At 44.5% G+C, this 24,113-nt stretch overlaps 3 protein-coding genes across 21 annotated transcripts in view; all 3 read left to right on the top strand.

The window, feature by feature from the left end:
• Positions 1–2,650, top strand: part of LOC105188955 (uncharacterized) — an 81,708-nt gene extending 79,058 nt beyond the window's left edge. For 13 of the 19 annotated variants that reach the window (XM_025298527.1, XM_025298529.1, XM_025298528.1 and 10 more), the window contains 2 exons: positions 853–986; positions 1,252–2,649. In XM_025298527.1, coding sequence (XP_025154312.1) covers positions 853–986; positions 1,252–1,438 — 321 coding nt within the window. In that variant the 3' untranslated portion in view covers positions 1,439–2,649. Of the gene's footprint in view, positions 313–852; positions 987–1,251 lie in introns of those variants that run through there. The other 6 variants (XM_025298539.1, XM_025298541.1, XM_025298525.1 and 3 more) reach the window with 4 other exon arrangements.
• Positions 2,651–3,415: 765 nt separating this feature from the next.
• Positions 3,416–5,707, top strand: LOC105188956 (copper homeostasis protein cutC homolog). Its single transcript, XM_011150697.3, has 2 exons — positions 3,416–3,703; positions 4,788–5,707. The coding sequence occupies exon 2, from the start codon at positions 4,788–4,790 to the stop codon at positions 5,493–5,495; it is 708 nt and encodes a 235-aa protein (XP_011148999.1). The 5' UTR covers positions 3,416–3,703; the 3' UTR covers positions 5,496–5,707.
• Positions 5,708–10,182: 4,475 nt separating this feature from the next.
• The window catches only part of snu (ABC-type transporter snustorr), a 61,641-nt gene continuing 47,710 nt past the window's right edge, over positions 10,183–24,113 (top strand). Inside the window, exons 1-2 of the mRNA XM_011150700.3 lie at positions 10,183–10,539; positions 17,939–18,215. Coding sequence (XP_011149002.1) covers positions 18,124–18,215 — 92 coding nt within the window. The 5' untranslated portion in view covers positions 10,183–10,539; positions 17,939–18,123. The remainder of the gene's footprint in view (positions 10,540–17,938; positions 18,216–24,113) is intronic.

The following is a 24,113-nucleotide window of genomic DNA, read 5'->3' as shown; positions in this document are numbered from 1 at the left end:
CTGTTAATCGGGGGAACTGACCGATGGAGAGAGACAATCTCGCGTGACAATTGCAAGTCCTTGTTACGGCCTCTCGAAGTCTTCTGATTTGTATAGCATAGCTAGCGATAATATCTTACATACACGTACACACATACACACACACACACACACACACACACCCACACATATTAGTTTATCTGAGATTTTACTGCGTCTTTTAACGTATCATTTTTATCGATGTATAACGATCTTGTTCTGTTCATCTCTTTCACGTGTAACATTTATTACGATAATATACAGAAATGGTCAATAAAAGAGATGCTAAATCTGCCTGCCAGAATTGAAACGAGGGTGACGGGGGAGCAGGGAAAGAGAGAGAGAGAGAGAGAGAGAGAGAGAGAGAGAGAGAGAGAGAGAGAGAGAGAGAGAGAGAGAGAGAGAGGGAGAGAGAGGGGGGAAGGGAGGGAGAGACACACGCTTTTCCTCATCATCAGCATCACCACCAATACCACCACCATCACCACCACCACCACCACCACCATCATCATCATCATCATCATCATCATCATCATCATCACCATCATCATCATCATCATCATCATCATCATCATCATCATCATCATCATCATCATCATCATCATCATCATCATCATCACCATCACCACCACCACCACCACCACCACCACCACCACCACCACCATCATCATCTTCTTCTTCGCATACTTTCCGAAACACTTGCTCATGCATCCCACATGACACACGCGACCGGTGAAATCTCTGCTCGCTCTCGCTCGGCCATCGCGCGTGTCCGACACTTCGCGAGGACAAACTTGACTATAACTTGTCTTTTGTGACGCAACGATCGCACAGGAGATCCAGACGACCTGCGTGGACGTGTGCGAGAGCTGCCAGAAGAAGGTCTACCCGTTGGAGAAGGTCGAGACAAATAACAAAATTTTTCACAAGCAGTGCTTCCGATGTCTCCAGTGCAATTGCATCTTAAGGTAACGAAGGAAACCGCGGCCTCACGTCGTCAAACGCGATCACTCTCTCTCGGGTTCCGTAAATTCTCATTAACGGTCTCCTTTCCTTCGGTTCGGAGCCTCGAACTAACGTTCACCGGCGAGTGTGGAAAGAAAGCGCGCGTGACGGGGCGGGATTGTCGAATCGACGGCGCGCGCGCGCGCGCGCGCGATTAACGGAGTCGAGAAAGAAAGAAACTAACAGAGACGCAATCGAAAATCACATCATTGTCGTTTGTTCGCGCAGAATGGACTCCTTCACGCTCAACAACGGCAAGCTCTACTGCATCCCGCACTTCAAGCAACTCTTCATCACGCGGGGCAATTACGACGAGGGCTTCGGCGTGGACCCACACAAGAACAAATGGGCGGCCACGAACTCCAACAATTCCACGAGCCCGTCGCCGATCGCGGTCTCGAACGGCGATCTCTGATTTTACAGCTCCCACCTACCGTCCCCGCCGCCTCCCACCCAGCCTCCCCCCCCCCATAACCCTTGTACACCTGGCGTCACAATGCGGTTCGGCTACTATTTTCCAGACGCGATGCGAAACGTCGCCAACGGCTCGATGAGAGAAATCGTTTTTGATTCATTCCCAGAAGTTGAGTTCTCTCATTGGGCGATCGGCCGCGTCCGAAATTGCGCCGGGGAAAGAATGACCAAGTCAGGCATTGAGACCGGGTGTAGACGTCGCTAATTGAATCGTCGCCGGATCACGGATGAATCTGGACGGCAAAGGGGGAGCGGGGAAGCTCAAGGACGACTGAGCTTCCCCGCTCGTCATCGCGCCACCCCGCGCGATTACGCGTGGTGGACATCAGGCGCGGCGTTGGCGAGGCTTTATTGTTTCCGCGACTTCGACATTCTCGCCGCGCGAGAGCCGCCGCCGTTGGATCCGTCCGTGGTCGTGACGCGCGATGGTAAATATAAAGGACTGTATATTTTTATTTTATTACGATAGACGCCGCGAAAGTACGCGCGATTGTATGTATATTTAACCGGTATCTTTTGGAATCAAACGTGCGCGTTTCGGAACCGTCTCGGCTGATAGATCCGTGCGCGAATGCTTTCTCGTAGCGTAATCTTGCCAGACACGCTGAATAAATGCTTAAGGAAAAGAACAGGAGACGCGCTATCGTATTTTTTAATCGACATGTCGTTTGTGAAGCGAAAGAGAGAGAGAGAGAGAGAGAGAGAGAGAGAGAGAGAGGGAGGGAGGGAGAGAAAGAGGGGGAGAGAGAGAGAGAGAGTATGCGAGTGCATTTTAAATTATAATTCCGTGTCAAAGAAGCGATGAAAGTAACGTTATTTTAACGCATGTGACTTTTTTAACGCATCCTTTTCTTGTTCCGCCGGCTGGCCGCGTATGATCGCACATTCGAAATGCGCGGGATGTGTATCTCGGACGCATCTGCTCGAATGTTCGTGAGTCGCCAGCGGGTAAACGATCCTGGAGCAACTGATCGATCCGATGTAATTGTAACGTGCTTTTAAGTTGTATTACTTTCACTTTGAAGTACTATATTGTCATCGCGCTTACTACGAAACTCACTTGATATTTGTTACTATTATTATATTAATTTTATTATTATTATTATTATTATTATTATTATTATTATTATTATTTTATGTGCACCGCATTTGGTATTATTTTATTATATATATATATGTTGTATAATACAATATTTCATTACGCTTTTCACGAATCTCGTATGCAATCCTATCTCCTCATATAAATAAGAATTTTCTGTGCATCTGCCCACCTCGATTGGCTCAAAGAAATATTGAGCCAATCGATATAGATGCGTCATAACGTTTATGTTGATTCAACTGAGAGTACAATTAAAACGAAGGTGAACAGTACTCAGCGGGTATTCAGCGAAAAGGTAATCTTAATGAAATTCCCATCTGTTTTTTGAAATATTAATGCAATAAAAAAAAGATCAATTGTACCTTCGAGCTACATCCTAGTAATCCTCTATAGGAGGAAAAAGAGAAAAGAAGAAGAAGAAGAAGAAGAAGAACCACCTCTATCACTAACTAGTATTATTTGAAAATACTGTTCAAAGGAGCAAAAGTTTGTCTGACTCGTCGTTGAATTGTACCACAACTTCGGCTTGTCGAGAAAGAAACGCTAGCGACTCGTAGCGGAAACTTTGAAACTACATCTAGTCGACAAGCTGTAACGACGATGAATTACATTATGAGGAATTAAAATCCGAACAAGTATCCAGACGTTTTAAACGAAGCGTGTATGCACTACATCATACATGCGTGTAGATATACGTTCGATGAAGTTGAATAACGTGAAACATCGAATCGTAGTAACATCGAATTAAAACGACTATCGACATCGAGATTAATCGAAAATTGCAAAATATCGAGAACTCAATCGATCTATCAGTAAATAGAAGATCGAGCTTGGTATCACGATGCGGTTATCGCTCATCTTCCAGCTGCGGTCATGGCCGCAGCACGTTCTCGTGAGCTGAAACATCTCGCTCTGTCGAAGTAATAATATCTTGAAGTGAACATATATATTATGTAACTTGATCGTCGACGCCCGATAAATTACATATTGTTAGGTGCGATAAAACTTGAGTCACCGAAGCCTCAGATTCCGCTAGTCTGTCTGGCTACTCGACTTTGTACAGTCATCAACTTATCTACACCTGGAAAACGCAACGGTTTCATCCAGGTGAGTCGTCGAACGACAATTTATCATTCGCTTTAACGAATTGGAAAAATTAATTTTTCAATGATATATAGAAAACCGTTACCGATCTCTTTTTTCTGTGCGGTCGATAATTTCTCCAGATAATTTCTCTTATCGTCCGCTGAACTGTCAGCGTTCTGCAGCATACTTCGCTTGCACACTTCGCATTAATTTGCACATGCAGAAGTATGTGTGCAGCAAAATTTAAAAGCTAAACGAAACTCCCGCGATCAAGACGCGAACTATACGTTGTAAATATACTTCGCAAGATAAACATCAACCAAAATCTGGACACACTTGCAGTCTTATTCTTTGAATAATAATGCGTTTCGATAAAAGAAAAAAGCTCCAAACACTTGTTCTCGTGAACTTATACCTCGAAAGGTAAAATAATTAGTTTATTTTTCAATCCTCGTGACGGACTAAGAATTTCTTTAACCAAGATTTACTTGACTAACAATAATTAGCCTAATAATACTTAAACTTGTTGACATCACAATTTGACAAAAATAATTTTTTTCGGACACCAGAACGAGGCATTTCTTGCAGCCTCTTGGACGCTGAATACGAATTCGGCCGGATTTCTCCATCTTGTCATATTTCGTAGTTATAATATGACAAAATATAATATAAATATAAATAAAATATAATATAAAAAAGGCATCTTGCAATTTGAATCGCAAATTTCTTTAAATTGTGGTGGATGATGGAGAGCGATCCAAAAACCGATTTCGCATTTAGAGCTAAAGAAGTTACAGGAAATGGCTAGTCTCCTTCTGGTGGTGTTTCTGTTTCACTAAACAGTATAATTGCGCAGAAAATTCTCGCTATGAGTTTTTATATAATATTTTCAAGTTTCACATAATGTCTCACATTATTCTTATTAGTCCAGAGATTGGTACGTATGTCTTAAGAAGCATCGATTAAATAGACCGGTATTAAATGAGTGGCTGATAGAAAAATAATTTACCATAGAGTTGTAATCGATGTAAATATTTATGAAATTTATTCCGGAGTTAAGAACACGCGTGACGAAATTTTGCTAATCAACCGCTTCGCTTTGCAGATGGAGATCTGCATCGATTGCTTGGAGTCCGCGAGGAACGCAGTCGCAGGAGGCGCTACACGACTGGAGGTCTGCTCGGCCCTCTCAGAGGGTGGCCTAACCCCAAGCCCGGGGCTGGTCAGGCAGATAAAGAACTTTGCGAAGATCCCGATTCGCGCCATGATCCGCATTCGCAAGGGCAACTTTGTCTACAGCCGCGAGGAGATCGACGCCATGCTGCACGACCTGAGGATTCTCAAGGATCACCAAGTGGACGGATTCGTATTCGGTGCACTGACTCTCGACGGCCACGTCGACCTCGACGTATGCTGCGAGATCGTTTCCGTCGCTCGTCCCTTACCGGTGACCTTTCATCGCGCTTTCGACGAAACGGTCGATCCATTAAAGTCGATGGAGAGCATCATCGACCTCGGCTTCGACAGGATCCTCACGTCGGGACAGAAGGATACCGCTCTGCAGGGATTGAGCCTGCTGAAGCGCTTGGTGGATAAGGCCGCGGACAGAATAGTGATTATGCCAGGGGCGGGAATCGCGAGGGATAATATATCTCAGATCAAACAGTGCGGCGCCCGAGAATTTCACGCCTCGGCGAGGAAGAAGGTGTACGTCGACCCGAATGGCCACAGGTTTGCCAAGGACAATTTTATCGATGTGACCGATCGAGAACTAGTGCAGACGTTGGTCGATATCGTCCATGACGTTTCATGAAGGATAATTAATAATTAATACGAGACTAGGATAAATTATTAAATTAGCTTACGCGATATAATTACCAATGCAGATGATGACCTGATTTACATCAGGCGACCTGGTTGTCCTTTTCTCGTAATAATGCATTATTTCAATTTATTATTTATAATATGTGTTATAAATGCTGCATTTTTTGCTACAATGTTCCAATAAATTTCTTCCCCATCCTCATCATTTTTTCTTTTCTTACCTTCGACGAGGCTAATGGCTCGATAACAATAGGAAAAAAAATATCTGCGATCAATAATAAGGTTCTTAATGAGTTTAAATGGTCGGTGAGCTTCTTAATGAGCCTCTTAATGAGCAGTTTGTCTATCGATTGATCAAGTTAGACCCGAAATACTTCTCTACATGATTTATCGAACTTTTGAACTCTGGATGCTCGCCGAAACTTTCATCACCGACTGGGACTACACACGTTAAATATAGTACGTTCAGGGACTCGACTATTCTTTTATAGTAAAAAGAAGAGAAACTCATGCGGAAAGAGAACGAGTACGCGAGTTTCGCAGACTCAGGAAACACAAAAAGCAGGAAACGATTACGCGATTGTCGCGTTAGAGGACGAGACGCGAATTCACACATTTGCGTAAATATCGATGTCGTCACCGGCAATTTTCCACCTAAGTTTTCTGTACACGATGACAAATGTTCTATACGTTCACGTCGGCAGGTTCGTTAGAGATCATTGCTGTCGTTGTCAAGTTAAAGCGAAAAACATTCTGTATATTGACTTGCGACGTCGACGTTCCAAACGTCGTATGGCATCAATATCGAGATCAATATCGAGTAAATTAAGCGGCGCAAAGCGTCCGGGGCTAATTACAAAAATCCACCTCTTCTCTTCGCTCAGAAGTTATACGAAAAATGTAACAATAACATTATCCCTGCCCTTCCCTGTCCTAAAAAATATACTTTTGAATCATGTCCCGCTTTCGTGTGACGTGGGCCTTAAGCCTCGGGAGAAAATCCTCCGCCACACGAATGCAGTTCGTTAGCTTCGCTAACGCTTCTCCCGAACACGCGGGAGATTTCGATGATGGATTGACGAGGAAAGCCGACGCCACTCACGCTCGTCAAACCGCACACGTGACGTCCGTTTTCTAACGATAGGAATGTCGCAAGTCAAGCCCTGTTACACTACGTCCGTACCGAATCTGAACGCGTCTGAACGCGCGTGCACAGAGCGTGAACAATTTCTCCGCACAACTATGCGTAAAAACAAAATCGAGCGAGACGCGAGAGCGAATCGCCACCGAGTAGTCCGCTCCGTCGCCGGGCTTGCGACGGCTTCATTCCGCGACTTGCGAAGCTCGTTACGATCGTTGCTCGGTTTATCGAGGCGATCGGCGCGTTTATGGCGTATTCACGGTATACGTGAACCAAATCGATAACGAGAGCGGGACGACACGCGATTTGCCCGCCGAGGAATAACAAACGTCGCGAGAAAAATGTGCGCGATCCTCGTTGCTTATTTCGCTCATCCCGTCATCGCGATTTCGGCCCGAGAGTTAGCGTCGCGAGAAACGACGTTGCTGTTATTAAATGCGTCGCGGGTGCTTATTTTTGTCGAATTTAGTGGGCCAAGAAAGTGTGTCAAGTTTAAGTTAACGGCACTCGCGCGGCAGCCTCACTGATTGTCGGACAAAGTAACAAGGACGTAGGCGGAAAAGGTAACACATTGTATCGGCGACGAGAACATGCCGGAACTAGATAGACGCAAGGCACATTAAATGGATATGCATTTCGCAATCAACTCGCAACCGCACAATCCGTTTGCAAAATATATGCATGTTATAAATTTTTCCAGTGACTCTCCTTAATTAACGACAAACCAGTAGCTTTAGAATTAACCAGTGGCTACGATGCGACGTAACGTTAAAGACGAGTACATACTGTATCGGCTGTAGTAAATTAAATGTGTAATACATACCGTAGTATGTATTACACACTTAATTTTTTATTAACAATCGGTAATAATAAAAATAATTGAGACGTCCATCGTCCATCGTAAAGTAATAAGTGACGTGAGGACGGAGGAAAACAATTTTTTACAAACATCATAATTACTTTTTTCCTTCGGTATGAAAAATACAATATCGTAAATCTAATTTTTCTTTTTTCTTTTTTCAGCTTTTCTTATTGTAAATACAAAACGACAAAGCTGATTCTCATCATCCGTTTAGACGACGGCAGGCAGGAGTCCATCGCTTCTCTGTCAAACTTGTTTCTGAAGTTTCGAGTGATCGAGACGTTAGATGTGACAGATACTGCGAAAACCCAACCCAGAAAAGCATCGAAGAACGTTTCGACGGTGGTTTGACGACTTCTGCCTGCCTGTCAGACGGCCAGCTACATGGAAGATCACGAGGCTATAGGTAGTGCACTTTCGTTTGCGTCACAAGTGGCAAATGCATGTGCGTGTGCGGGTATCCTCGATTCGAAACGAAAGCACCTGATGTGACAGTGCGTGCGTATGCATGCGTATCTCTGTATGCACGCTTAGAGCAGGTTTCACACATACACACACACATGTGAATGAGGCTCATAAATCGAGCCTCAGCTGTATACGTTTAATAACCGCTCGCTCACATTCTCGTAAACGTACGCGTTCATCTGTGCCGATGGAGCGATTAGCGCGTTTTTCTTAACTCACAACTCGACCAGATTATCGAGATGGCTCATAAATTATCCCGAAATTATTTATAGACACACGTATGTATTATTTTAACGCGTATGTGTTTTGTGCGTTTCGATTTCCTCGTAACTGGTTTTTGTTATTTTTATCGAAAACACGCAGGCCCCGTAAAATTTAGCTGATTAAGAAACGAGCCGAGAAGAACCGAGTAAATAAATATTTGTTTGCGCGATAATTGTTGAAAACATGTCTGCTATGTGACCAAGTTCTTCTGCCGCACACACATATCGGTGTGATAGCTTTGACTTATGAAGCTACAGCTTCTTCTGGGACGCGTACTGTAATTTTCACGAAAAGCTCTAAAACGATACAGCTACTCCGTGCGTTCAGGCTAGCGGCCTGTAGAAGGATCGGACAGTAATAATAACGTTAAGAGCAATTCAACGAATATTTGCAAACAGGATTTACACGATATAGTGAGTACGAGAAAAAAGTATGACCGCTTGAGTTTCTCACTTAGCATGTCGCGGCAACTCGAGAATGGTTTCCTGCCGTTCTCATTTTTATTTGTCTTTCCTTTCATTTCTTTTTAATTCCTTTATTCCTGGTGCTCGATGCACTAGGCGTACGCAAGTAACACCTAATGGTCTACGACGCGATTCATTATCATTTACAAGCCGTACGATACCGCTGTATTCTTTTCTTGCGCGTCGTGCGCGCATACGCGTATCACTCCGAGAAATATCAAGCCTCGATGACAAGAGCGGATCGACGCGAGAGCGAGTTTTGTGATTGTCATCGGTGGGCTATTGCGTATGTTGTAATTGCCATGTACATATATAGATATACAGGGAATTATCATTTGCCAAGAAATCATGAATAAGTCGGAGAAAAAGAGGAAAAAAGTTGCGGCTGAAACAAATGCGGTACGATAAATGTCAGTCGGTAAATATCAGTCAGACGTGCAAGAAAAGCATACTTATATAACTGTTTAATTGGAGATCAAGATGCACGGATCTGGGTCAGCTTGCATCCTTGGAGATTTAACGCACTCGGAGACGGAGGAGAATCGCGGCTTCTCGCGGACTCCCATCCATCGGCAGCGCGGAGCGCGAGCGGAAAACCGCCGTGGAAACGACACAACGGCGGGACTCCAATGTGGAGAATTTCAAAGTGTAACTCTTTAATTAAACGATGACGACGAAATGATTACGATAATTATATAAATGATAATTATACAAATGAACGACATTACGGGGAGATCCGTGCGATTTTCGATCGATAACCATAATTATGCGACTACCGACTAATTGCGATTACACGGCATCGCTCATTCTCCCATACGACTTGCTTGTCTCTCCTCTCGTCCACACTCAACATGAGTCCCCGCGAAATTCCACACGCGCGTGTGTGGAAGGAAGGAGAATATAACGACGAGAGAATATAAAATGTTACGTAAAATCTGCATGGTACTATTGTATTATATCATTCTCTGTAATCGTCACACTGCTATGTTAATTAATAATCTCGTAAATAAATAAATAAATAAATAAATAAATAAATAAATAAACGAGTAAACAAATCACACGGACGATGGCAATGCAAACAAGAAGATTTATTCGAACTCTACAAACCTTACACCCCGAGACCTTCCGATAAATTATTAATGTGGTCAACGAGGTGACGGTTATGATGAGAAAAAAGCTCGTGATGAATTCAAAGCATCAACTTCGATCTTATCACGCGCCGAGGTATCACTGCGACGTTCGGGAATACGCGGACTACTTTTGCCGCCGACACTCTCCTTGTCCATCTAATATCATTAATATTTTATAATCTCCATGCGCAAGTGGCTCTTAAAATTGTTCAACATCCATGTGCGCGTGTATGCGCGATCCGCGTCTGTGGACTCGCCGAGCGGACTGACCGAGAGCCGGCTGTGTCTGTTTACGTCAGGTGAGCGTAGCGGCAAGACGTTGTGAATACACCTTTCCCGTGCATTCCCGTGTACATATGTGAACGGGTGCCTCTGAGTGTGTCGGAGCGTGAACGTGTGGCCGCTGGCGACCATACATGCGTTGCTCAAGCAGCGAACTCGTCTCCTCAGTGCGAGAAACACATTCAGACTGATCGGGCGTTCGCGTGTTCGTCCGCCGCGGTCGAGACCCGGAACCGATTCTTCTTCTTCTTCTTCTCCTTCTTCTTCTTCTTCTTCTTCTTCTTCTTCTTCTTCTTCTTCGTGTCTCTTCCGTTCCGGTCGCTTCAGCGGTGTATCCACGAAAAGGACGTTCCCCGCGCGTGAGCCGAAGAGGTCATCGATCGAGGTGGATCAGAGTGCACCCTTCGCGTGCACGTCGAGCAAAGGTGCGAAAATTCAGCGCGAGTATAGTGATAAGCCCCAGCGTCGTGAGGGATTCGGTCGCAGTGACAAACCCTCTCCCCCCCGTGCTTCAGGGCGGCGAGTCGGGAAGATTGGGGCCCTCCAGGCCGGGGAAAAGTCGCGTTCGCGAAGAGACCGGCGCGCATTGTCGCGAGAATATCTATTTTCGTCGCAAAGTTATTACGTCGAATGTTACGACCAAAACGTAATTTTCGTTCTCTCTAGCATTTTTCGTATCACAATCGACGAGCGAGGGTAACCATTTGGCGTAATTAGCGAACGTAACGACCTGCGCAAAGTTCGTACACGAGTAGCCAAATTAGATGCAAACGACGAGGTCACGGTGGAAAAGAAGAGGAGAAAAGGAAGTGGAACGAAGTACTTATCGTCGAAAGCTGGGAATACGCGAGGAAAATGGACTTGAGAGAAAGTGTACGTGTGTGTGTGCGCGCATGTGTGACGCCTGGGACACTCGATATATATATATATATATGGGGAGATATATATATATATATATATATGGGGATATTAAGCATGTGTATGCCCAAATAAGTCCGATAAATCTCGACACCGGGGATAATAGATTCGCCGAAGCAGCACGCCAAGGAAGAAGAAGAATGCATCGAACACCGAGTAGAGGCGCTCTTGGATGCGTTTCCGTAAACGCGAGACGCGACGTTTGACATCCTTTCCTTCGAGAGCTCCGAGAACTCGTCTCTCGTGGCGAGAGAGGCCGATATATCTCGTAGGCTCGCGCGAGATTAGCCGACTCGTATGCGGCTCGTGTTATCGTGCCGAGAAGAACATATGTTGGAAATGATCCTCTCTTTCTCCGAATTATCTCCGCGAATGCGTGCGCTCGCTCGCGCGGTTTTCAGTAAGAGTTCTGATCCCAATTCGCGAGCGCGTTACACTGCACTTTCCCACTTTCTTCGCTGCTTGGAAGATGCTAGGCGCGAGGAGAAGACGCCGCCGATCGTATCCTGACGTGAGAGGTACTGCCGATTTCTTCGGCGGCTCTTACCGCGGTTCTCCGGACAGCTCGAATATAAATAATAGGGAATTGCGGGCCGAATTCGAGGGGCGGGACGGGACGGGACGGGAGCAAATGATGAAAATTCTCTCGCGATTCATCGCGAAAACATCGCGTGATTTCTCGTGAAAATGCGTGTTTGATCGGATCCAGAAGTAGCAACGAGAGCCGAGTTTTTCGAAAGCGCGATAAATAATCGAGGAATCCCTATTCTTGCGGCTTACGTAAAATTGGTGTCGAGTGCAGTGCACTTTGCCGTGCAGTTTCGCAATGAATCAACAATTTCATGTGCGATGCGTATTGCGAGAACGTCAAAGATCAGCGCAATATGTACACACGCTTGCGTGACAGTGTTAAGTAATGCAAAATGCGAGCCCTGCGGGTATCCCGTTGATGAGTTCGCAACGGACTGGTTGAGTGCATAAGGTGAGTCCAATAAAAAGTTTACCGAGAATTGAAGATTTTAATTCAAAATGTTCCAGATAAGAGTTGTACGGCTCGAAGATCTAGCGATGCTAATCACTTGACTTTTAGCTTATTCATTTGCCTTTGTTATAAGCTCATGTAACGAATATCTTTAATTTCTTAAACGCTATTATCTTTATATATATATATATATATATATATATATATTATTTTAACACAAGTTGCTTCCTCTGGTTGTTTTGTCTGTAAAGGTACTAAGGTAAAATTACAACAATTCACTACTTTCCGAGATACTTTATATTATAATACATCTTGATATTTTTCCTCACAAGATACTTGATATTTAACAAAACATTCACTTTTTGACAACCTGACTTTGATACTTTGATGTGTAAAATAACGAGAAAATCTCCTTCGGAGATAATAATCGTTGCACATTGGTGCATCAATGAATTTGTACAATACAATGGAATTTTGTTTAAAATTTTTCCATTTTTTTTAACAGTAACTGATTTTTCTCATTATTCTGCGTATAAAAATATCAAGTTATTAAGGTCATCGAGTAGCGAAAAAAGCGCGTTTACGAGATATTTCATATTTTATACTGAAAAGTATCAGAATATCTCAGGATTGAAAGTATCTCAGAAAATATTCATTATCCGCTGATTTAATTCCAATATTTTTTAGTACATTGAATTTTATACATTTTTATACATTGAATAATAAGAGGATTAATTAATTTAAAATAATTCGCAGTCACTGAAGATCAACTGATGAATATCATCATCAGATGTTCTCCTTGAAACCATATTTACATTTATTCGAAACATTTTGAGTTAAAATCCATAGTTGGCAAGAAAAATATGGTAAACTGTTAATTAGATTCGCCCCGTACGTATGCATATATCTTCCTCTTTGCGTGGCACATAATGTACAGCGATTAACGTTTTGTTTTAACAACGATCGGGTTACTGCGGCTATTAACGCGCACGCACGTATTCAAATATCGTTGAGACCGTTGAAAAAATTTCACGTCGATTACGTAACAACACATGAAAGATCCGCGTTCGCATTTCGTCGATTATCTAACGCCGTTGCAATTTGCTCGATACCTGTAGTTGAATAAGAACGCGTTATACGCGATACGGTGATTTTCACGCGATTCTTCAAATAATCGCTTGTTAACGAATGGTCGTCTAATTATTCGTGAGAGTATCGCTTTTATTCGCCGGGTCGTGTGACGCGTATAATTCATTTGTTCCGCATGTTAGCACGTACGTTCATTGTTTTCGGATTCCATACACGGCATTACACAATAGTAATGTAAATGAATGCGCTACTGTTGCGAAAGAAAAACAGAGAGGGAAAGAGAGAGATCTTTATATGTCTGGTTTAGCCCTGTCAAAATTTGAAAATATCACAACACGACGAGAGGTTCAAGAAAAATTACGTTATATAAACAAGGAATTCAAGGGATCTCCTTAAATATCTCTTTCTCTCTCTCTCTCTCTCTCTCTCTCTCTCTCTCTCTCTCTCTCTCTCTCTCTCTTTCTATTTACCTATTTAAATTTCAACGAAATGCTCGATTAGATTTTAAACGGTACAGCATTGATGCCATGATTATTGACAAATCCAGTATAATTTATGCCACCAATGGCCTTCAGGCGCGCGCGGGGTCGCTATAACGAATAAATATTTATTTTATCGACGAAAGTCGCTCAAGTCGCGAGCGATGACAATGGCAGTCGCGTTCTTGTGCGATTTAAACATCCATTTGCTAAAAACACTTATTGTGCCGTGTGTGTGGTTCGCGGTAATGAGAGGTTTCATTTACCAAGATTATGTTTAACCACGCGAGGACACCTCAGAGCGTGATCTCCGAGGATAATATCGCGCATTAATTAGTCGGACGCGCAATACCGACGAATTCCTCAAGTGCTCGACTGTCGACCTCCTTGGATGATACCAGTTTCTAACGTACTTCCGGTAATGCTCTCGTCCTCCAGCAGTTTCACTTTGGCGCACGAACAATCGCGAGGATCGATATCGGGTAGACGAGCGCAATAACGGTGATTTCATTGACGAGGAAGACCATCAAATAACAGCATCAAATTAATTGATATCTGGGAAATCGACGCGCAATTGTACGTTCCATCCGGAAATGAGAAAACGATTCCTCATATCGTGCGAAATAAAACTTCCGTCTCGTGCGGAATCTGTGAAATTACTTTTTAAAGATGCATAACGTAGGCGTATGACTGACAAAAACGGCAGATTACAAGCATATTGAAAAAAGAGGATAACGAATATAGATAAGATAAATATGAATTACGTATAGAAGCGAAAGAAAGTCCACAAGCGTCTTTCAAGAGAATCTTGAGAAAGAGAATCTCGAGAGATCGAGATTTAATTGACAATAACAATCGTACCCATTGTAATATTTCTCTCCGTCTCGTAGCCTACCTCATCGAAATTCTACTTTTTTGTTTAATCACTCAGACTCGTCCACTCTCCACTTGACTTGTCTACCTCGAAAAAAAAAATCGGTTGCCGTCACCAACTGCGCCGCCGTGATCTTTTCGTATCGCACGTTTTTCGATGTACTTTCACAAAAATATCCACCATAGTTTTTCTATCAGCGATCGATTTCAGCCATTGTACGCACGCAACCCTGCCATTCGAGAGATATGTCTGCGTACGTGCGCGATACGTCAAGGCAAACGCGGTGCAAAGTCCTACGAAGTTCTTGCGATAGTATTGCAGAAGGTCGCGCGCAGGCGCGCTCGTCGAGAAGCGCGCCATTTTCTTATTTTTCTATCGGCAAATAGCCGCGGAGGAAAATTTTCCTCCGCGATATTAACCGCTGATGAGCCGGCGACAACCGCGCAATTCTATTACCACCTAATATTATCTACCATTGATTATACGTAAATTCTACTCACATGTATGCATAAATGCACACGAGGATGATTATCCGATTTATTTGTCGCTCTAAAAAAAAAGATGCTGCGATGATAGCCGCGCAATCATCGTGTCATAATAACGCCCATTAACCACTTGCGCTGGCAAAAAATTCACGCGTGTACCAGAACGGTCCAATGTATAGTAACTCGCTGAGAGGCGTCACACAGTGTCCGATGCCTTACAGAAATCGGAAAAAGATTTATATTTTCTAAACTAATTTATTTTCGACCTAGGACTTTTAATAGCTTTCTGAAGGGAATATAGAGCGTCGATTGATTATAAAATTATACAAATATAAATATTTAATTTATTTATTAATAATCATGCAAAATGTGGTATCTCTCGAGACAGTCTGGAACATGCAATGGTACAAGGCATTTCTTACATTCCCATATAGTTTCACTTCGTTTTTTGTGTTTGGTACACACTCTACACCTTCGCTGTGGATTCTTTTTGGCATTTGTGTCTGGCAAACAATCCCACCCGACGTGCCACGCGCGTCGTTTTTTTGTTTCTGTGACAATCGCATGACGACGTACATACCACGTCGTTGGCGATTCTGTGACAAAAGCATTACGATGTGCGTGGCACGTCTTTCCAGCGCAAGTGGTTAAAATATGAAGTATAAACGAAGAGATGTCAGAGACTGAAGTTTCTTCATTTCAATTTCTGCGTGAATGCGCGTACACGTTGGTACGCACGAGCCAGAATTTATTTCTAACTTCGAGACGAGAGAGAGAGAGAGAGAGAGAGAGAGAGAGAGAGAGAGAGAGAGAGAGAGAGGGAGAAAGAAAGAGACTACGACAAGAGATACACTGGACATCTCATGATGAAATTCACCCTCCATCTCCGATCCGATAGAGGAGATGAGACGCTTATAAGTACCGCTGATAGACGCAGCAGATGCTTGAGATAAATCGTTAGGAAAACGCGAATCGTTAAAGCGCGTCGCGGCACGCTAATGATATTATCGTCTATCATTTGTTACGCGTCCTGAAAGAATGTTTCTCATGCTATCTGCCTGAGAGTCGATGGCACACCGAGTCGAGTCTAATGATCGGGTCAAAGACCGGTAAGGTCTACCTGGCGTATTAATGCACGCGTACGTTCGGTGGTTCTCTATTTGGGTCAAGGAACTCGATTCCTTTCCCCGGCGACAAAAGCACGAGCGAAGGGGATAGAGTCTACGGGAGTTTTCGGACGGCATTCTACAGGAAAAACAAGTCGGATGGGGTCACGCGTGTTGTAAGCGAAGACGCGTGTGTGCTTTCTGATCGGAGAGTTTCACGATACGTACGAGCGTTAGCAAGTAACGGGCTATGATTATCGGCTATTTAGCAGGTTTGGTCATTGCGTCAGCCGCAACTTTCAGAAGTGCGTTTAATAAGATTTCGATAACTGACCGGACGACTCGATGTTTGCCGGACGTTTTTGCACTTAGCGTTACGCTGGCCGCGAATTGGGTGAAGATACACCATGACGTCGTTATTCCAACAACAGATGGGAGGATCAGTTGTTGGAGCAACGATATCACCGTCGGCTTTCGTTTATTTGCTGAAGCGCCTGATTCGGTAACGAATACTCCGCGGGTTCTTTATCCGGAATGATCTTTCTGTAATCCACTCAGAGAATCGAACATTTCGCCCTCACACAGGAAAGAAAGATTATAACGTGGGGAAGGGAAATGATTGACAACGCGACTCTGCGACTTACAGAAGCACCGTCGTGTTGAAGTATTTCCGTGAGAAACAACCGGCCGATTTAATTGTTACTCCCCGTTCGATCTAACCCACGCGATATCTCGATTACGCGTTGAACGCTCGCGAGGCTTATTATTTTGACACGAATCATTTTAGATAATTATAATCTCCTTCCAGATCGCTCACAACGCAATCTAGATGTAGAAAACAATTTTTTGCACAACTATAATTTCCAGTGATTACTATACAAAATCACGCGCGTCATAGCCATCAACCGCCAATTTTTCTCGACTTTAATAATATACGATTGTAAAAACAGTTTTTATATTATGTCGAAGAAATTATCGTATTATACCAACTGTCCTCACGCGGTCATCTTTGTAACGTTGCGTGAGAGATCAAATTGGTTTACTGATTTGTTTACGCTGCTATCAAAAGTGAACCCACCGCAGCGTTTTCATCGATAACGTTAAGATTGAGTAACGCCTGTAAATTAAGTAGATCGGCACGGTCGCGATCCACTGCTTTCGATCGTCGTTCGGCGCGTCGTGTGCGTAAATTCGCAACGATAACTATCTGCCATGACAGGCAAGATATCTTAGCGTATTGAGGCAAATGATCGTTATTTCCAGCAACAGACCGTATTTTCTATTCCAGTGGCCGACGGGACGCGTTATGCACCACGCTTTCTTCCTAATGACCTCGAGCGTGCACAATGCACGGCGAGGGTCGCGCAGAGTCGCGTTTAGTTTCACTTTCCGCTGTTGTTATGAATGAACGTACGGCGATTAGAGGAACTGTAACTGTAGCATGCACCGGATAAGTAGCCGAAGTTCCTCGCGAAACTGACGTCGCGTGTCCGGTGACGGACATGCGACGTCTCGGATGTTCCCTCGGCGCAATTCGCCGAGTTAAAAGTGACACGCGAGGAGATTGAGTGTCGCGGATTTTCACTTGCAAAAATAGACCAAGATGTTCAACTAATGTTAATTTCAATTAATAGTTCGAGTGCGTGCACACACACACACACATGTCGCAACCGCAGCAAGGGAGGGGATACTTAATTTCAATTCAATAAAATATTTAAAATCGAACGTCAAAAGCTCGTGTACGAAATATGCGCCAACGATAAGAAGGAGAATCCGTTTCTTCTTAAAAAGAAATTTCTCGCAAAAGCGAGATCCCGCTCGATAACTCGTCGTCGTACGTCTCGTGCAACGCTGCAACGCTGAAGGCCTACGTAATCTGTTTAACTTTCAGCGCGCCGCCGATCGTACGGAGTGAGGTGTTTTTAAGTGAAACGAGAGAAAAACCATGCACCGTCGTTGAGAAGAAACCGCACAATTGTATCTTCGCACGTGAGAGAGTCTTCGCAAAAGATCCCCCCGATCCGCTCGTTAATCCGCCTCTCGCAGTGAAACGATTGCGAAGTGCCGGCCCTCGCGATGGATAATAAGGGATTTCAGAGCGATGAGCAGCAGCAGCAGCAACGGCAGAGGATCAAGAAGATGTTCAGCTGGAGCGACGGACTCATCAGGTAAGTCCCGTGACGTGATTGGCAATCGTATCACAGCTTGCTCCTGAATCCCGCGCGAACGCGTGATTCCAATTTCCTTCGACGTAGAAACTTACGTAATTGCGGAACTCTTTCGCGACCCAAGTCACGAATACATATGACGCGTATCGAAAATTCAATGCCGCTTACGAGAAGAATAAACTGTTATGCGATAAAAATAAATAATGACGGAAATACAGGAATTGTAATAAGTAACATAACATTCTAACTGAAAATAAAATAACATGCTGACGAAATGTACGCCTATGCACGGAAGGGAGGGAAGAGAAAGGAGGAAAACAAACGTCCGAAAAGAAATAAACTCAGCATCCAGCCGGTTTCTTCTGCACAACACACACGTCCGTGCGGGGCGCGGAATTAATGAGCCGATCATGCGTACGAAAATCTCGCGCGTTCGATTTCGCCTCACGAGAGGCCTCTAAATAACACGCGTCGAAATTCGCGTGTACACGGCGGATGTGTTTTACGGTCCAGCGGAACTTTCTTCCAGCAGATTTCTAAGAAAGCTCCGCGCGCACCGCGTGCGAATGCATAATACGCGCTGGCCTTCGACGAAACGTTCGCGGGCCTCGGTCTTTATGTATGCGCGATATACTTGAATTCTACGCAAGATATTGATGATATTAATAGCACTTGTTACACATGCGCGCGCGCACGCACGCACGCACGCACGCACGCACACACACACACACAAAGGACACAGACTTTGCAACTGCAACGGTGACGGTCCGCGAGTCCGTAAAAGGATTTTGTAATCCGTTGCGAAAACCTGACGCACGCGTGCATGAATTCGCGAATTCGATCGGAATACAGATGGCCGTTTTATGATAAACCAGCGTGGCTCACAAGAGTACGTAGCATTCCGCTCCTAAAATTCGCCGAGCATCCCGTATCTTGTGTACGCAAAATCAACACTTTCGTTTTTACACATCGCCTCTTCGTTTCCTCTTCCCCCACGTCTTATTTATCAGCAGCGCCTCAAGCCAATTCCCGCGCAAAATCTCGATCTTGCAAACCTCTGTCTCGTAGCCTGTCCTCGTCTCAATGTAACACGGACGAGCGTCCGATGGTGAAGACGAGAAATCGCTCGGGGCGCAAACGAGCGCGAATTCTGAGGCCACCTTGTCCGGCCACCTCTTCGATCCTTTTCAGACACGCGCGATCGGTTCCTCGCTCTTTCTCTCCTGCACGAACACAGCTTCCGTCGTAGGAGCTGGCGAGTTACGCGGCAATGAAGCCTCGTGCGCGACTTACTTCGGCTTACGGGGCTGAGTCCGCAATCGCGCGTGAAAGTGGTCGCGGCGAGCAAGTGCAGCCAGACCGGACTACTACTACGGTTTTGCCTAGCTGTACAGCATTGTGTAGTGAAAGGGCAAACGCAAGCGAAACACCCACGTCCGTACGTAACGCATCCTCCTCGTAGTCGGGACACCTTCGCGGCAGTAGCGGACTTCGGCGGAGGTAGGGGCGACGAGGGCGTCGAGAATGGAATTATTTCAGCAATTTCTCGAATGTTTATCGTCATTTTATCATCATCGTTCACTCATCATTTACTCATGATATTTTGGGAAATATTTGTTCCGATTTCCAGGCTCGTAGCGCGAATCCATTTCGGATTTGTCTCCGACGTCTCCATTCGAATATTCCAGCCCGCTTCTCTCCCGGAAGAAGCGAACCGGAATGTTCGGAAGCAAATCCAAGATGGGCGCGGCACAAATCGCGGAACGAAACGTTTATTTTTTTTTTTTCTAATGTTCACAGTATTCGTTTGTTCAACGTGGTTGCGGGCTCAATTGGGAAATGATCGATCTCTGCGAGAGAAATCTTCAAAAGTTGTTTCGAACAATTTAAAGTGACGCAAAAGGACGTGAATTATTTCGTGCCTCGGCGGCGATCTCTTGGTAATTTCTCGCGGAATTTCTCTCGAAATCGCCGCAAGCAACGTCGCCGTGCGACTGGGGGGCAGCCGGAAAGAACGAACGTCCTTTACATCAAGGATCTTGCCGTCTTCGTTCTCCTTATTTTCACGCGCGCGGTGATATCGCTTGCTCCGAATCCGCGGCAGCGATTCCGCGGAACTCTCGAAGACGACGTGTCGTCTCTCGCAAACGACACGTTTGACATTGCATAATCCGGCAATGTGCTAAGAATGTATGTACGCGGCTACGAAGAGCGATGTAAAACTCACTAACGCGCGATTTTTTTTTTCTTATATGACGGCCCGGTAAATGCGCTGCGTAAACAGAGTCGTTCGATGAGCGCGGTTCATTTTATAGAACGTTTACGACCGACTCCGTTCAGAGTGATGACGATTATCGACTAATGTTAGCGATTAATAATCAAATCTAAATATTCATCGCAGATTTAATGTGAATCATTTTACTGCAACGACGCACGAACTTGCGTCAACTCCGCAAATTTCACGCTGGTATTTGCATCTGCATGAAGAAAGACGAAAATATCACATTTTGTGTAAGTAGTAGACACATATCTTAACGCTATAAACAGAACGCATATTTTTCAAGCTTATATGCAACGCGAGTGAGGTTGAAAATATTGCAGAGACTTCTTCTGCCAGTAACTTGGAATTAATTGCACCAATCTGCGCTCGAGGAGGACTCCCCGAAGCGTCAGATCAATTATACGCTTCAACAATGACAATGAATAAACAATATAAACGAATGTGACGTGGACCCTCGTCTGCGGTGCGCAATGCGCCAAGGCAAGTGTCACGTCTCTGTTCGTACTTCGGACACAAACTTTCTTTTCGGTGGAATCGGCAATTGGTGGAGCAATTGATTCGATAACAACGCGATTGTTCCGCGCGGTGTTCAATTGGACAGCGCGCGTTAATCATCTTAGCGATCGACGCCGGCTGAGACTGCCGGCAGCCGTCGAAAGCAAGGTACACCTGCAAGGTATAACCATGTGCCAAGAGATGGCACCACAACTTGCACTATGAAATCGTCGAGGATCGGGAACTAGCCTGAGAGCCTTTTCCTCGAGTCTAGCAAGCGCTTAAAAGCGCAAGAAACGATTAACTCATCGTCCCGTTTGCCGCCGTCATAAAAATGCGAGCGTCACATTCATGACACCGCGAATCTTCCCGTCGACGACCGCGCCCCTCAGTAGATAAATTCTCCCCGATCAATGAACCAAGGCATTGTGATATAAACGGCAGGTGGAGAATCGCATCGGTAAACGCGGGAACTTCTTCATCTCCGGCGCGTAAATCTCGAATATTTTTTTTTTGTTAAAAAAAAAACGACGTGCAAAATAAGAAAAGTACTTGATCCTTGAGAGGCGATCTTCTACCCTTGTGGAAGCTTGTGGAAAGCGAAAGAGATCGATATCTCTCGAATTAGTCAACAAATGCCTTGTCATAAATATTCTATGCTCGAATATATTCTACTGCAAAATATATTCAACTATATTCTACATTACAGATTTCTCAGTCTACAGTCGAAAATATTTCACTGCGTGTTTATATTTTAATCTGTTTTTTGTTTCGATTTTATGATACAGCATACAACGAAGGTCTTAATCGCAGAGATGTTTTCTGCAAAGTTCCATTGACGTAGAATCCATTATGCAAATATCGCGGACATGATCCTTCTCAGTCAATTTTCCCGAGTGTCATATCCCAAGTGTTTAAAGCTCTAAAAACCATTATATGCATTTAGCTGAAAAATCATTCCGAGGTGCGATATATTTAATTTGTTACTTACACAATGATCGCGACTATAGCTCTTTCGATGACGCAATCGATTGCCATCGCTTCTGCTTCTGGCGTGTTTTTAGAACATTTTTTATTTCGGTTTTGACGGCAATGAAAAACTCGAATGAAAAACAAAACGAGAGAAAAAACACCGCGAGAGTACGAACGTATAAAAGTCGATGTCAATCGGAAATTAATTTAATTATGATGATGCTTCGGCACACAAATTACATCACAGCGTGCCGTCTTCATTTTTTTGTTTCGATTTTATGATACAGCATACAACGAAGGTCTTAATCGCAGAGATGTTTTCTGCAAAGTTCCATTGACGTAGAATCCATTATGCAAATATCGCGGACATGATCCTTCTCAGTCAATTTTCCCGAGTGTCATATCCCAAGCTGTTTAAAGCTCTAAAAACCATTCCGTCTTCGTGCGCAAACGCGAAAATAACTTTACACGTTTGTTTTCACGAGCGCGAGATGGATGCTTTCTGACAGTCCGCGCTGGATAATCGGTGACTTCTCCGAGGTCCGTTGAAATCCAGCCCCGAGACAATTCGCCCGATTATTATTAAAGATCCCATAATTATCATCCTCCCGTAACTCTTCTCAGTAATTTCCACGAGCTCGCGTCGCCTCATTGTCAACGACTGTCGCACGTCGAATTCTCGCACGCCGATTTCCCACGATGTTCCCGTGTCGAATTAACATATAATCACGTTCGCCGAGAGCGCTCAGATCACCAACACCGAAACAAAAGTTGCCGAATCGCGAGTAAATTGGTCCATCCATATTACTCGCATTCGTTAAATATCAACGACAACTTTCCGCGACGGAATTAGGCGCGTCTGGGCGCCTGTCGGCCGCGAAACACGCTGTTTCTCATTACTCTTCAGGTACTCGTGTGTCCCAACGATATCTCGCGTCGACGAGACGTCATTCCCAGACGTACAGGATAATTGCGATAAATATTTAACCGGAGATATTTGGAATACGAGGCGTCAGAAGGTAACGAACGTCGGACGGCATCACTTTCACTTTATCGGCCGCGCGTAATTGCCGTACGCGGAAATTCGATGGCACGCGGATAAAACGCTTCTTCACGACGTTGTTTAACGAGCTTCGGCACGTCGACGCGTTATTGTTTGGCGACAACGAGCCAATGCACCGGGCGAGTTTGCATCGCGAATTCTCGTCTCGTCACGTCGTCCGGAAGATATTAAGAGATCGCTAAACGTCGCGCGCGCGTTTCTATCTAATTAGAAAAAGACACGTCTCTGCTTTTGGATTCCACCGGTGAGGCACGTACTTTGTTCGCACGCTTGCAAATATCTCGGCGATAAATGTAAGTGAACTTTGTTCGCCCTTTCGCCAAATGGTCGGTAATTATAATTCTCAGAGACACACGCAGTTGTTCTTGTTCTTGTTCTCATATGACTATATCAATGAAAAGGTGTGAGCGTTCTTTCTTGTTTATTCCAGGCGATTCGCCTGAAAATGTCAGGAGACGCGAGTGTTAAAAATATATGATAATATCGATAAGATCTGAAATATGTGCTCAATTATCTTCCTCGAAACCCACGACTTCTCGTCAAACAAACAGAGATATTCGTTTCGTTTAATTATGAACGTATCCATTAAAACACGCCGTTACGTGAGTATCCGCAGAGGTTTCTCTCTTACTCTGTTACGTCATGTATTATTAATGCTTTGTCACTGAAAACACGTGCGTGAGAAAGAAAGAAGCACAGAGAGAGAGAGAGAGAGAGAGAGAGAGAGAGAGAGAGAGAGAGAGAGAGAGAGAGAGAGAGAGGAGGGGGAATGGGAGATAGAGAGAAAGAGGTCCAAAAGAGTCATCCCCCCCCCTCCCTGTCGCTTAGTCCAAGCACGGAATTTCAACTTCGAGCCCGGCGGACACACGAGAGGAATTCCTAGACGACCGAATATCGATATCACGATATCGACGAAGCCTCGTCGGACGTTTGATCGCTCTTCCTGGGATTTACGTAACTCAGCAGCAGCTGGACTGACCGCTTTCACGTCTACGCCATATCTTCGGCTGCGTTTAGCGACCTGCTTCGCCAACAACCCCGCGACATTTTCTTGCAGGAATTGATTGATGAGCGATTTTGAACTCGT

Source organism: Harpegnathos saltator, unplaced genomic scaffold (genome assembly GCF_003227715.2).
Source record: "Harpegnathos saltator strain DR-91 unplaced genomic scaffold, Hsal_v8.6 scaffold224, whole genome shotgun sequence".
Taxonomy (NCBI): Eukaryota; Metazoa; Arthropoda; class Insecta; order Hymenoptera; family Formicidae; genus Harpegnathos; species Harpegnathos saltator.
Note: the sequence above shows the minus strand (reverse complement) of the source record. Positions and strands in the feature narration are given on the sequence as shown.